This window comes from Gopherus flavomarginatus, chromosome 6 (assembly GCF_025201925.1).
Source record: "Gopherus flavomarginatus isolate rGopFla2 chromosome 6, rGopFla2.mat.asm, whole genome shotgun sequence".
Taxonomy (NCBI): domain Eukaryota; kingdom Metazoa; phylum Chordata; order Testudines; family Testudinidae; genus Gopherus; species Gopherus flavomarginatus.
Genome location: NC_066622.1, coordinates 99,913,011 through 99,928,283, shown reverse-complemented (window position 1 = coordinate 99,928,283; position 15,273 = coordinate 99,913,011). Strand labels below are relative to the sequence as shown.

The 15,273-nt window shown below is 41.0% G+C and overlaps 1 protein-coding gene across 4 annotated transcripts in view; it reads left to right on the top strand.

The window, feature by feature from the left end:
- The window catches only part of P4HA1 (prolyl 4-hydroxylase subunit alpha 1), a 66,679-nt gene extending 53,065 nt beyond the window's left edge, over positions 1 to 13,614 (top strand). For all 4 annotated transcript variants that reach the window (XM_050959488.1, XM_050959485.1, XM_050959487.1 and 1 more), the window contains 4 exons: positions 3,412 to 3,477; positions 7,598 to 7,666; positions 10,138 to 10,234; positions 10,826 to 13,614. In XM_050959488.1, the coding sequence (XP_050815445.1) occupies positions 3,412 to 3,477; positions 7,598 to 7,666; positions 10,138 to 10,234; positions 10,826 to 10,896 (303 nt within the window). In that variant the 3' untranslated portion in view covers positions 10,897 to 13,614. The remainder of the gene's footprint in view (positions 1 to 3,411; positions 3,478 to 7,597; positions 7,667 to 10,137; positions 10,235 to 10,825) is intronic.
- The last annotated feature ends 1,659 nt before the right edge of the window (positions 13,615 to 15,273 follow it).

Here is a 15,273-nt window from a genome sequence, read left to right as displayed (position 1 = left end):
CAGCCTCTTCAGAGAGGCCAGGCACTGAATGGACCTGGAGACATAATTACTTTCTCTTTTCTAGCGAGAGTCCCTGCAGGTCAGGATTGTCTGGACAGCATGGTGAAGTATGCATTGCTATTGCCTATGCTATACCTTTACTGTGGAGAGAGAATTTAATTTCCCAGAGCTGTGAGTTTTTAGCACCTTTCACTAGCACTAAATTCTCATAAATCAATCTGTTGCTTTTTCTGGTTTATAAATTGAGCAAAAAATTAATTGCCCAAAGAAAGAAATTAAGAGATGACAAAAGCCTTATGTTCCCACCCCTCCCAAGCTCTGCTTTTGTTTACTTGCTTATTTAATGAACAATTTGAATTTCCTCACTTCTCCCTACCCCAACTGAATTTCACATGAGTGGAAATAATGCCATTTCAGGTGGTTGTTTAATGGGCATTTTATGTGTGATTAACACTTTTAGATTTAACATTGTCTTTGTGAACCAAAACCAACAAATATGAAAAGTCCTGTCAAAGTCATTGAAAATCATTAACAGTTTGTTTTCAAATGCATGAATTAATTTCTAAAATAATGGCTTCTAAAAAGAATGAACATCAGTGCACAACAATATACAGTGTTATTGGGGGGATACATTGGAGACTTCCCACAGATGAATACATAATAGTAATTAGCCTCAACCAGAAGGAAGTAGTTTCCTGGCCCACAATGTGGATGGTTTCTCTTGTGCTTCAAGGGATACATATGGACAGTTATAAAAATGTTCTATAAGGCAGCTCTTTGGTATAGCAGTGCCATTGTGGCATATGAAGGGAGGAAGTTGGATTTTTTTATTTATTTTTATTTATTTAATTATTTATTTTAAGTTGGTTTCTAGCTAAGCCCAGTATTAAATCAGTAGTGTGGGCCTGGCTTCTTGATTGGCTGAACTTCAGTAATTGAGTTAAAATTAGGGCCGTCAAGCAATTAAAAAATAATCGTGATTAATCATGCAATTTTGCTGTTAAACAATAGAATACCATTTATTTAAATATTTTTGGATGTTTTCTACATTTTCAAATATTGATTTCAGTTATAAAAGAATACAAAGTGTACACTGCTCACTTTATATTTTTTGCAATGTAAAAAAATACTATTTTTAATTCACTCAATACAAGTACTGTAGAGCAATCAATCATGAAAGTTGAACATACAAATGTAGAATTATGTACAAAAAAAACTGCATTCAGAAATAAAGTAGTGACAACAAGTCCACTCCGAGCGATTGGCTGAACGAAAAGAGGGACAGACAAACAAGTTGGTTTACATTTGCAGAAGATCATGCCTGCTTCTTGTTTGCAGTGTTACCTGAAAGTGAGAACAGGTGTTCACATGGCACTGTTGTAGCTGGTGTTGCAAGATATTTTAAATGCCAGATACGATAAAGATTCATATGTCCCTTGATGCTTCAACCACCATTCCAGAGGACATGCATCCATGCTGATGACAGGTTCTTTTTGATAACAGTCGAAAGCAATCGGACCAATGCATGTTCATTTTCATCATTTAGAGTCAGATGCCACCAGCAGAAGATTTTCTTTTTTGATGGTTCGGGTTCTGTAGTTTCTGCATCAGAGTCTTGCTCTTTTAAGACTTCTGAAAGCATGCTCCATACCTCATCCCTCTCAGATGTTGGAATCTTTGGAAGATATTGGTATCTTCTTAGCATTGTATCAGATTTGCAGTGAAAGTGTGTTCTTAAAACAAACATGTGCTGGGTCATCCTCGGAGACCGCCATAACATGAAATATATGGCAGAATAAAGCAGAGGAGGAGACATACAATTCTTCCCCTGAAGAGTGCAGTCATAAATTTGATTAGTGCATTATTTTTTTTAGTGAGCATCATCAGCATGGAAGCATGTTCTCTGGAACAGTGGCCGAAGCGTAAAAAGGCATAAATCTTTAGCGCATCTGGCACATAAATATCTTGCGACACCAGCTACAACAGTGCTATGTGAGTGCCTGTTCTCACTTTCAGATGACATTGTAATTAAGAAGTGGACAGCATTATCTCCTGTAAATGTAAACAAACTTGTTTCTCCTAGTGATTGGTTGAACAAGAAGTAGGACTGAGTGGACTTGTAGGCTCTAAAATTTGACATTTTGTTTGAATGCAGTCATGTAACACACATCTACATTTGTAAGTTGCACTTTCATGATAGATTATACTACTGTACTTGTATGAGGTGAATTGAAAAATATTTATTTTATCATTTTTACAGTGCAAATATTTGTAATAAGTGAGTACTGAACACTTTATTCTGTTATAATTAAATTGATATATTTGAAAATGAAGAAAATGTCCAAAATATGTAATAAATTTCAGTTGGTGGTTTAACAGTGCAATTAATCACAATTAATTGACAGCCCTAGTTAGAATCGGTCCTAACTGGGGTAGTCTAAAGGTCCTGCAGCAAGCCTGGCTCTTGCTGAGGTATCTGTTCTTGCCATTCTCAAGCTGTAATAAAAGAATAATGATGACTTTCTCCAAAGGGAGCCATCTCCAATGCTCCTTGTATAGGGGGAGAATTGCGGCTCCAGGAGTATTTTAGAGAGTGCACACCTGCCTCCATACACACAGAGGCTTGGATCTTTTATATAATACATCTCAGAATACCCATTGTAGGCATTAATGCATAATCAGATTTTATCAGCCGCTTCAGCAATTAGAGCCAGACATTCTGCTTCTGAGACATTGTAGCTGTAATACTAAGAATTGGATAATTCAGTATCTAACCTGTATAAAATGTGAAAGTCAAGCAAGCCAAATAGCACTGGCAGCAACATCATGGCACAAGGACAAATACAGTAACTAGCAGATATAGTCCCTGCCAAAGGGTCACTTGTGCACTACTACAAAGAACGGGGGTAGAAAAGGGAAAAGCAGATGGAAAGAGGGAGAAGGCTAAAAATCAAGGAGGAAGCCAAAATAAAAAGGTAAGGCTGCAGCATCTATTAAAGGCAGCCAACAAGGTACAACCCCAAGATATTCTTGACCTCAACCTGCTTCTCACTCAGCTGAGGTAGTGAAGAGCAGATTTCCCTTGTGTAAACTCGTATGCTTGTCAGTTACAAGTAGACAAGTACTTAAGGCCCTAGTTTATGAAGGGATTTATATATTAATTTTAAGACAGTGGCATTTTCAACTTGTTATATGGGCTGCAACCTTTTAATTTCAGTAGCTTCAGCAAAGGAAAAATATTTAACAAATAAACCAATACGTACATTTTCCTCACTCTGTGTCCTGAGCTATATTTGATTTTTTTCTGCATGAGTTTGTTTGCTGGCATTACAGCTGTCTATCCGCTGGTGTGCAAATTATGTGATCAAAATAACAAGCATTTTATTAAATCTGTTTTGCTTTCTTTCACAGAAAGATGAGCCAGATGCTTTTAAAGAATTGGGAACAGGCAATAGAATTGCTACTTGGTTGTTTTATGTAAGTGAGACATTTTTAGCCATGTCATTACAAACTGTCTCTGCCAAAAAAAACAGTTTCTATTTCTGCATATTTAGCTTAGGTGCTTGAGTGATTTCATTGATTCCGATTCACGTAATCTGCCAATAAAGGCAGCTAATAATTACTCAGTGGTAAATAAGAGTACCTTTTAAAATTGGACCAACTTTTTAAAAAACAAATTCAGTAAACGTACAGTCTCAAAGTTCTTTTCTTTAGGTGTGTGAGGCTTTTTTTTAATCTAAAAGGTAGTCAACAGGTATGACACTCCTGCGGATACCCAAGGTTGTGAGGCTCTTCACTACCACCTGCCCTTCACGTAAGGAAGCCTTGTCTGTGCGTAGCAGGAGTCAGCTCTGCAACTCCCGAACCAGAGCAACACAAGCACTTCCATTTAGGCTTTGCTAGTTCAACTGTTACTTTATATATTAGCAGTAAGCACACTCCAACCCTCAAGCCTTCGAAGCATCTCCCTGGAGTGTTCACTTCCTATTCCGCTGGACACCCAGTATTTACAGATTTGCTATGCCAAAAGAAATAGACAGAGTCCTGTGGCACCTTATAGACTAACAGACGTATTGGAGCATAAGCTTTTGTAGGTGAATACCCACTTCATCAGACGCGTGTGGTGGAAATTTCCAGAGGCAGGTATAAATACACAGGCAAGAATCAGTCTAGAGATAACTAACCTCGTTATCAACAAGAGGTCCTAACAGGCACACGTACAGTCCATGCACTGGAGATTGAAAATTTCTAGGAAGTTGTCCATTGGTCCAGGCCTCTCCTTGTGCTCCACATTGAAGATAAGGGGTGGTACAGATTGGCCACCAGCTCCCTCTTACCCAACACTTGGCCTGAGTCAGAAATCTCTGTCCAAATCCATTTTAGCAGAATCTGTAAATATATATTTGTGCATAGCTAAAGTATTCTTAGAATTTATAGTCTAGTTAGCATAGCTTAGTTTCTTTCTGCCTTGTGGAGCTTCTTCCTGCAGAGAAGGATTATACTCAGTCTTGGGATTTAAGAACTGTCTCCTGCTCCAGCTCCTTCTCAGTCAGTGTTGAACATCAGCATTGCCTTTAGAGGTTCACCACCACCAAGTGCAGCACTTGTCTTGAATCTGAGGCACAAGAGCACCGTCTGAGGAAATACCGTATGGAGGTGGCCATAAGATCTCAGTCACATCCAGGCCAGGGAGCCCCCCCCCTTCCAGTGGTGTCAGACTGCAGGCAAAGACCCTATGAGCACAAATTCTAGAGCAGAGGCTATAACAGCACTAAACCCAAAAAAAACACTGCCTCAGGCCTCTTAGCAGAGTAAGGGGCATTCTTATGGGCATAAGAAATCCTCTTCTAGATCTGCCATCCAAATGAGAGTAACCTTCTCCAACTAGGTCCAAGTCAGGTAAGTCCTTGCCTAGAGGTCCTGGGAGTTTGATCCTTCTTCCTTCACAACTTTCCCCTCTTGGATGGAAAATTTAGGTGGATCTGTCAGTTCTAGCTCCAGTGCATAGAACAAATGATCAGCATCTACCAGGATGGACTGGGAACTTGACTTTGGACTCCCCTTCAGCAGCACTGACATTCCAGCAAGAATTAACCAACTTCCATTCCCTCAGGTGCATCAGTCCTGAACTCCAGCGTGGACTGAAACTTTTACCTTGCCAGAGGATAGCTGTGCCTTACCCTACCCACAGCATCCTTTCCTGTCAGGCCTGGTCCTTCTCAGACATTTCAGCATCGGAAGAAACCACCCCAAGGTTTCTCTCCTACCCTTTCCACAAGCTGGAACATTTTTCTACGAGTAGACTGCCAGTAGATGATGAACCTACTTTCTCATCCCTTGAGTCAAGTCTCCTCCTAGGGAGGCTAACCTAATAGAACCTCTAAGAGGTCTTGGAGCAGTCATCCTTCAAGATAAAGCTGCCCACAGAACTGCATTAATTGGATATTGACCCCACAGGATCCATACACCAAACAGCCCAGATCTGTGCACAGAAATCTACCTGCACTATTCTCCTAGCTGATACCAACTGACTGAGTACACAGAGGAAGAAATCAAACTAGAGGTTTGATACTGATAGTCCCAAGAGGCAAGTCATCGTCTTCCCCCAAGGAGGCAGTCGCTCCATTATTGCCATATCAATTGATGGCCATAGCCAATACCGGGTATTTTTGCAGGGGGTGGTGACTGAGCTCCAGCTCTCTTGATGAGGTCCATGACACACATCCTAAACTCCTTGACATCTTACAACCCATGGGCCTTTCTTGGTGTCCCTCTCAGTGAACAAAGCCATTTTGGAACCTGCTAGGGCATTGTGACATACCCTGTGACCCCATCCCAGGGAGGCTAAAAGAGCAGAATTCCTCTTTACCCACCCGGAGGGTAACTCCCTAGTGGTTCAGGCACTCACAGTGAGATTAAGATTGCAATACCCCAGGGCAGCTTTAATAGGTAAAGGCTCTAAATGCCTTGACCTTCTGGAAAGGATTTTCATCAACCAACCTCCAAGTCAGAATTTGCTAACTACTGTGTCCTGCTTCCTCAGGAGGACAGAACTCAATTCCAAGACGACATTAAGGAAATCAAACTGGTGCCTGAGACCTCATTCTAAGCAGCGGTGAAGGGGGGTTATCCCATGTTTAGAGCTGTTGCTAAAGCTATAGTTATGATACTTGAATCATGCCTTTGCTCTTCAGGGTTCCCCAGTGAGATCCAGAATATCATTGAGGATTTTCCTTTACAGTCTAACTCTTCAACAGGAAAGCTGATGAGTCATTGCACTTGTTGGAGGACTGTGGACAATTCTCCACTCCCTGAGCATTTATATCCCAGCCTCAAAGAGAAAATACCACGAGTGGGGTTATAAACCCGGACATGCCTCTCAGCCATTTTACCACCAGCACTTTTACAAGCTGCTATCCAGTGCTAGAGTGGATATTACTGCTTCCTCCACCTCAACTGTTGCCGCTCTCTCCCACTCCACCACCCAGGGGTTTCTTTGGTGGGACACTCTGGTGTTAGCAAGGAATGGCATGGCATCACTAGCGCTACACAGACTTTTGATGGTTGCCTTGCCTACAACTTCATAATTCCAATGAGAGGAGACTTCCATCTCATGACATCAGATGGGTTTTAGCATTCTATCTGCAAAGAACAAAACCAATTAGGAAGTCATCAGGGTTACTTGTTGTAATAGAGCGATTGCAAGGAAAAGCATTATCTGCTCACGTTGTCTCAGCTGGTGCATATTCCTCCTTCAGATGGGTGAAAGCCTGTTCCACTAGACCACAAGCAACCTCAACAGCATCTCTTATAGAGGTACCTATACTAAACATCTGTAGAGCGCATCCGTACCTTCGTGAAACATTATACCTTACTATAGGCCTCTTTTGCAGATGCAGCTGTTGGGACAGCAGTTTTACAGTCATCTATACAAACTGCATCTTCTCATCCTCCCTCTGTTTGAATAGTGCTTACCAATCATCCAGTGTGGAATACGCACAGGTACCAGTACTTGAAGAGATGACGGTTACTTATCTGTAACCTGCAGGTTCTTTAAAGTGTAGAGTCCCTGTGTGTATTCTGCCTGCCCTCCTTCCCCTCTGCTTCTGATCTTTCTTGATTCACAGTAAGAAGAACTGGAAAGGTGCTGGTTTGCACTGCCCTTCATATCCTCAGTTTGGAGCATGAGGAGACCAAGTGTGCAGGTGCAGAACAATGGACATTGCTTGCTAAGAAATTTCCAGTCTAGGTGAACGGAGTACATGTATATCCATGTGTGGAATACAGATAGGGACCTCACACATCAAAGAATCTCTAGCTACAGATAAGTTAACTCCATTTTTCTAGCTGCCACAGTATTTGTACTCTGCTCATCATTGAGGCGTCTGGAAGCCTTACAAATTCTGGAACAAGAATGGCTACGAATTTTCTGTTTAATGCAACAGGGCCATAGCAAATGCAATTTTACAGCTAGTCACAGAAATTGTGCCCTTAATATGGAGTCAGAAATGAAGGTTTTCCGTAACTTAATATTTTAGTGATGGATTTTTTGGGAAGCACTGGGTAAAAGCTGCTCTTATTTTTCTCTCCTTTACAGATGAGTGATGTATCAGCAGGGGGAGCTACTGTATTCCCTGAAGTAGGAGCTAGTGTTTGGCCTAAAAAGGTAAGATGAGTTTTAATGCATCTTAGATGTTACTCTCCCACTTTCTCTCCGTTAACATCCAGCTATGAGGAACTGTATATTTGGATGTTTACATGTAAAAATGAAAACTTCAAAATGAATTGATTGAAGAAATCCTGCAAACACTTAAGCAGTGCCACTTACTTCAGTGGAGCTACCTATGCAAGTAAAATTACACATGCACCTCTACCTCACTATAACGTTGTCCTTGGGAGCCAAAAAATCTTACCGTGTTATAGGTGAAACGGTGTTATATTGAACATGCTTTGATCCACCGAAGTGCGGAGCCTTGCCTCCCCAGAGCACTGCTATACCGCGTTGTATCTGAATTCATGTTATATCGAGTGGCATTATATCGAGGTAGCAGTGTATTTTCAGATCAAATCTAGCTGTGCTTTTGCAGTGTTTCAGTTTTTGCTGTTGTACATAATTATGAAGTTTTAACATGTATTGAATCATAGACTACTGAAGCCAGTAGGTCCAAAACATAAAACTTAACCTTGTAATTTGGGTCAGACTCTATTTGGAGGGGAAACTCAGACTAGCCAAGCAGTGCACAGAATAAAACTCATTTTTAGAAAATGATGGTGGCTCTTAAGGATCTCTTTGGGTTCTCTGATCTGTTGGGAGAGAGCTAGATTCAACCTGGCTATACTACCACACACATCAGGGTCATGCCCTTCCAAGCCTGGACAAAATAGTGTGGTGGGGGCCAGCTAGGAGGGATAGGGCTGTTCAGTGATGCTGAGCTGGTGGGGTGGGGGAGACATGGCCAGGATTGATAGGCCACTTGGCTTGCATTCTAATGTTCAGTTGCCACAATGACCATTCACTCCTACCAACAAGTTTTCTTTGTCTAAAAGAAACCAACACCCCCCAATAACTAGGAAATCAAATGGCAAAAAAATAACACAGTTCAGATTTCCTAGTGACAGCTAGTGCCTTTCCGGAACATCACGTTCAGCAAAACTCAAACTTCAGGAAATACGGAGTTAAGGTAAATGCTCACATAACATTACCTCTGCTCCATTGGAACTGACAGTATCCACTGGGAACTATCCATGTGCACTGCAGCTGCGTTCCAGGTGTGTTTTTAATTGTACTAAATGGTTTTAATGGCGGAGGCAGCAGAGGGGTAGCGATTTGTTTGTGAGCTGAGAAGTGAGTTTGAGAAGTGTCACAGAACTCTGAGTATGTGAGAAGTTCAGGATTTGCACTCCACCTATGTGCGAGGAAGGGAAAACAAACAGCATATGTACCGTGAGGAGCCACTATGGATCATTTTGTTACAAAATTGTGTAGGTTGTCGCAGGAGCAAGTTTCGGGAGGGGAAGAGGAGGGTCTTGCCACATGAATTGTCAATAGTGAGGTGGAATATGAGAACAGTTTGTAGATGGGTAAGGGAAAGTATATAGGTTTAGGTGGTATCCTGTGAGTAAGTGTGAAACAGCTGTTAAATTTTACAAGTGTGGTGTGCTGTCAGGAGAGTAGAGTGAATGAGTGTTGGGCAGGTACAGGATACTCCTTTAATTTACAGTGAAAAGACAGTATGCGAGTTATGGGGCATTGTTCAAAGAGGGCAGTTTTAAGGTTATGTGGGTGGTTTACCTTAACTCTGCATTTCCTAGTTTTTTGAAGTTTGAGTCTTGCTTAACCTAAACTTCTGGAAGGACATAAGGTGTCACTGGAGATCTTAACGCTGCAGTAACAAAGGTTTTTGCCATTTAAATAAACCTTGCGTTCTGGACACATGAAAGTCAAATGTTTTGGATTTATTAAAACAAAGGATAGATCTATGGCTAGTGAATTTGAACTGATAGTTTGTCACCATGCCCTTCATGATTTTAATAGATCTCATCAGTTCACACCTAAGGATTGCCTGTGTGGTGGTGTAATTTGCACTTCATTACTCTGCTTTAGAAATTCCCCCACCCCCTGCCCCCCATCTGCAGTGTTGCTCATTAATTGGTACCTATAGACACTGGTGCATACTAAAGGTTCCCTAGTGCACTTTAACAAACAGCACTCTAGGAATCACACCTTGCCATAATGTGGATTATTCCACAATGTAGATAAAGCTTCTCTCTTCCAATCAGTTTCTTAACTTTGAATGAACTAGTTGAAGAAACTGAAATGAAGAAAACATTTTCTCTGCATCTACAGAAGAGGCTGCTGCCATCAAAAGCTGGTGTAGCACTGCAGCAAACACAGGTTCCAGGTGCTTAGCCAGTGACTTCTTGCAGTTTCAGTGCTTTGACTTTCTTTAGAACTTTATTATATTTTGTATTCAGTTTAAATGAATATTAAGTTTAGGCTTTAACAGGTTGTCAAGTTTAATTTTAAATGAACGTATTAAAAAAATTAGCCTATTTTAAAGTCCTTGGTTATTAACCCTGATAGAAATAAACTGTGTTGCATAGAATAAAATCTTATATTTGTACTGAAATTTCCAGGGAACAGCTGTATTCTGGTACAATCTTTTTCCAAGTGGAGAAGGAGATTACAGCACAAGACATGCAGCCTGTCCAGTACTAGTTGGAAACAAGTGGGGTAAGTATCCCTACTATGCCAAACATCTGATTTTAATTTTTTTTACTTCACTGCTTGTGGTAGGATACAGTACAGCCACCAGCTCCTTTCAAAAGAAGTGAGCTAGTACATACCTAGCTACTTCATACTAAGATCTTCTCAATTTGCAAATATTGTGGGGTTTTCTTCTTAGGCCATGGCTACACTCACAATTTACAGCGCTGCAACTTTCACGCTCAGGGGTGTGAAAAAACACCCCCCTGAGCGCTGCAAGATACAACGCTATAAAGCGTCAGTGTAATCAGGGCGGCAGCGCTGGGAGCACGGCTCCCAGCGCTGCACGCTACACCCGTAAAGAGTGTGGTTTACATGCAGCGCTGGGAGAGCTCTCTCCCAGCGCTGCAGCTCCGACTACACTCACACTTCAAAGCACTGCCGCGGCAGCGCTTTGAAATTCCAAATGTAGCCATACCCCCAGGCTTAGTATGTCAAATTTCAAGCCATTGCTTTGACATTTATAGTTGGGAAATAAAGCTTTTCTGATGCATGTGCTGATAATGTGTATTTAGTTTAAATAGAAGTGGTGACCAATACTATTTTTGTCTCTTATAGTATCCAATAAATGGATCCATGAACGAGGTCAGGAATTCCGAAGACCATGCACTTTATCAGAGTTGGAATGATGCAGACTTTTCCCTGTCTTATACTCGAGTTTGTGTAAAATGTGTCTCCCTCATTTAATTTTCTACAGTTTTTACAATTTACTAACACTCCACTACAGGTACAGTCTCCAACCACATCCAGTATTGTCTGTGAAGAAACACCTACATGGTTTTAGTTCACTCTACGGTATCCCTGTTTTATAGAGAGAAAATATATTGAGATTTTTCAAATTTTTCAGACTAGAAGGACAAAATATAGTTGAGTCAGAAATAACAGGGATAATTTGTGATTTTTATAGTACCCTTTCCTCTGTAGAATCTCAGATCGGCAGAGAAAGCCAGTATGTGACGTGTGTTAGTCCTCACAAGCTTGAGTTTACCAGTGGTAAAAAACATGAACAATCTCATTTCAAGTACAGACTTGTCGTTTGGAGGGCTGCATTAAACCAATCCTTGTCTCCAGCTCCCAAACTCAACTTTATTGTAGTGTGCCTCACCACTACAGTTGAACTGTGGGCGTGGTTTGTGTTCTCTCCGTGACAGGTTACCTTTGTGTTTATCTTAGCCTGTTTTCCAATACTACAAAAGCCGAGACTTAACTGACTTGTAAATTCTCTCAAATGCCTCTACAGTGAATTTGACTTCTAACCCAGAGAATGTGAGCCCGCAATCATATAAAATGTTTTGGCTGTGCTGTATCAGATACCTGTGTGCTTCAGAACAGCCTGACAGAAAATACCTGGTTTCCAGGTCTAGTTTTGTTTTTATGACTTATAGTTTGTCCATTTAAAAAAAAAAAAAAAGCTGCTTCTCTGTGTCCTAGTAATAAACCTTTATATCCGTTTCTTGTCCAGTGGGATGGGGAAAGTACCATCTTTGATTAAACAGAGCATTGTGCCTTAGGGAATGGAATTTCAGACTGGTTCAAAGATTTATTCGTGAAAAGCCAAATTTTCCAATGCTGAGATCTTTTGTTACAAAGGCAATCTATTTATAATCTTCACTCTTTTTTTAAATGCTTTTCATTTTGTGTATTGTTTGAGATGTTGTGGACATTGAATACATGTCATAACTGTGACTGGCTTTTCACCAACTCTGGACTGAATTCACACAGGATGTAGATGGAGGTAAAAGTGAGCCACACCAGAATCTAGCAGGCCATCTTCTGTCAGTCTAATCTTGGATTCTGAAATGCTGAATATTTTCAATAGTGTACAGGCAAACCCCATTTTAGATAATTGGATTTTCTACCTGAGTGAGAACCCGAAGATTGAACCCAAAAGATAGGAGAATCCAACTATTAACCTATACAGATGTTTTGGGAACAGGGATGCAATTTAAAGGTACTATAGATGACTCACATATTCAGAAGGATTATTATAAAAAAAGTTAAATCAAGTAATGTATGGCATAAAAAAAATCTAGCAAAGAAATATGCACAAACAGAACAGAGTTCTTGTTCTCTGAATCTTGACCTTTTTAACAAATTTTTCATCCCTGCCCTCCTTTCCTCTTGTAAATTGTGATGTAAATCCCCTCATCTAAGTTTGTCACTCAGTTTTTTCTTTTCTCCATCGTGTTCTTCCTTCATTCCTTTCATATGCTCTTTTGATAACTAGGGCTGAAGTTTAGTCCTGCAGTTTTCAAGAAAATGGAGTGGACATAGTTAAGAGAGCTTGATAGACAGTTGTCAGGCACAAAAAGGCAAAACATCTCCATTTCCAGTTCCTCCCCCCCCCATAATCAAACAATTTCTCTAGTTAGAGACACCCCAGTAATGGTGTGGCAGCTAATAGTCTGGGTGTTCTTGCTAAGAAGAAAAACCACTCTTCTCTTACATTTTGTCAGTGCCTTTTTTTAAACTCGTTTTAATGTTTTAAAAGAAAAAATGGGAAATCTCAATCAGTGGTCAGCTAAGTTACTGCTATATACTTGCTTGAAATGTCCATTGCTCAAACTGGAAGAAAGCCAGGCTATGCTCCAACCCACCCTTTACTTTCAGTCAGCAGCAGCGAGAAGATGGGGGTATTGCATACCAACCTGTAACTGCCAACTCAGTTCAAGCAAAGACAACCATACTACTCCTTCCCTCAAGAGATTTGAGGTGGGAAACAATGGTTTGAGGCTTATTAGACTTTACTTGGTAAGGTCAGAAAATAGTTTCTCCTTCTGTGCCCACCCATCAATTAGCTATTCTAATGTTCATAGAATTTTAGAGAAGTTTCTAAGTAGTATTGTTTCAATTGCATGATGCTTACGATCCAGAAATAAAATCATTTGATAGTTTTTCTTCTGTCCATTTTCACTAAATGAAATTTGTTTCCTACTAGTGAAAATGTTCCATTGGATAAAGTTATATCTAAGACTGGTTAAATATGTTGAAAATCATTAAAAACTGAATCCTTCCAAGCCTGGTTAGTAGAAAAATAAACTCTTTACTTTAATTGTTGTAGATAAAGACTCATATTTCATCTCCCTTGCTTGAAGCATTCATACATTTAACACTGTGTAAAAAAAGTGCTGTTTCCTGCTGTATCCATTAACTTTCTAAAAAGGGCTTTCAGATCAAGAGTGTGGCTCCTGTGTGAATGCAGTTTAGTATTAAATATGAATGACAACTATCCGGTTCACAGTGACAGCTGATAAGTTGCCTTACTATTAAATTTTTTGTAAATTTTTTTTAAATGTAAAGAACAGGCTTAAAATAAAAGTCACTGCCACTTACAGTGAAAATCCTCACCATCAGACTTTTTTTTTTCTTGTGATCTTTTGCTGTCCATTTGTCAGATTTATGGATTCCTATATGGTTCCTAGAAACTCAACAGCCCTATTCCCTAATTAATTTCAGAATCTAACAAGTGGGTTTAGAACAGAGGTGAGCAAACTGTGGCCTATGGGACTGTCCTGCCTGAGCTCATGGCCTGGGAAGCTAGCCCCAGCCCCTCCCCTCCTGTCCTCCCTCCCCCACAGCCTCAGCTTCCTTGCTCTGGTGTAGTGCTCTGGCTGGTAGGCCTGTGAGCTCCTGGGGCAGTGCAGCTGCAGAGCTGACCACGGCGGTGCAGCTGTAGCACTTCTAGCTTCCAGTGCTCCAGGCAGTCCGGTAAGGGGGAAGGAGCAAGAGGGGTTAGCTAGAGGGCAGGGGAGTTTGGAGTGGTGGTCGGGGGTGGTGGTGTGGATAGGGGTTGGGAACGGGGTTGGATGGAGCAAGAGGCCGGGGAGGGGGGGGCCTGGGCGTTGGGAATGAGAGGAGGGGTTGGATGGGGTAGCAGGGGGCAGTTGGGACAGGGAGCGGGGGTGTGTGGATGGGGCAAGGATCCCAGAGGGGCCATTAGAGAAAAAGGATGGGGGGCAGATAGAAGGTGGAGGCCGGGCCACAGCCCCCTCTCCAACTGGCCCTCCATACAATTTACGAAACTTGATGTGGCCCTCAGGCCAAAAAGTTTGCCCGCCCCTGGTTTTGAAGATGCTTATAACATGGATTACTGTGTATTAACTGTTAACAACAGCAGACATGACATTTAATCATATGTGTCCAAGTGAGACAAGATAAGGGACCAAGGAATCAGAATAGAAGAAAATAAGTCTTTAACAATGAATGGCAGTACCCAGAAGATCTTAGTTTCCAAATACACAGCCTTTTCATTAATGTAAAATACTTGTAAAAGTAAGCAGCTTATGTCTAGCATTTTGAAAGGAGATTAAAATACCCTTGTTAGTATAACTGCACTCTTTAGGCTTTCTTTATTGAAATACAGTTAGGGCTTCCGGGGTTTGAGTTTCATTTGGGGGATGGAGGGGATTTTAAGCAGTTCAATTTTTAGGTACCTGTCCAAAAATCAAGTTTTCAAGTCTCTTTGAAACAGTACTGTGTTAAAATAGGTTTACAATAGGGATCTTTAGTATGCACCAGGTTGGTCTACACAGACCAATTAATGTGTTGCACATTGGGTGCTTTAGAAATTACACCCTGTAGTCTGCATTATTGCTCCATGTAGAGGCCCTTGGACCCTAAACCATTTCTGGTGGGATAAACCACTTGTGTTTTGGTATTGGGGGTGTTTTATTTATGTTCCAGTCAGTTAAAACCTTGTATCCCAGAGGGAAGCTGAGTTGAATCCAAGCATCTCAAGTAACATACGTTGATGGTGTGTGGACCTGGTAGCTTGTATTGGAACTGTACAAGAAGAATCTAGCCCATAAAGGGGTTTCTAACCTAAAGCCAAGCATAAGGAGACAGAGAGGTTTTGGAAAGGGAATTGGTCCTGCTTTGAGCAGGGGGTTGGACTAGATGAGCTCCTGAGGTCTCTTCCAACCCTGAGATTCTATGGAACCCTTGCCAGAAATGTCCTTTTTCAAATATTGTCAACATTTGTTTTTAAATATTTAGAAGAAGCTTTC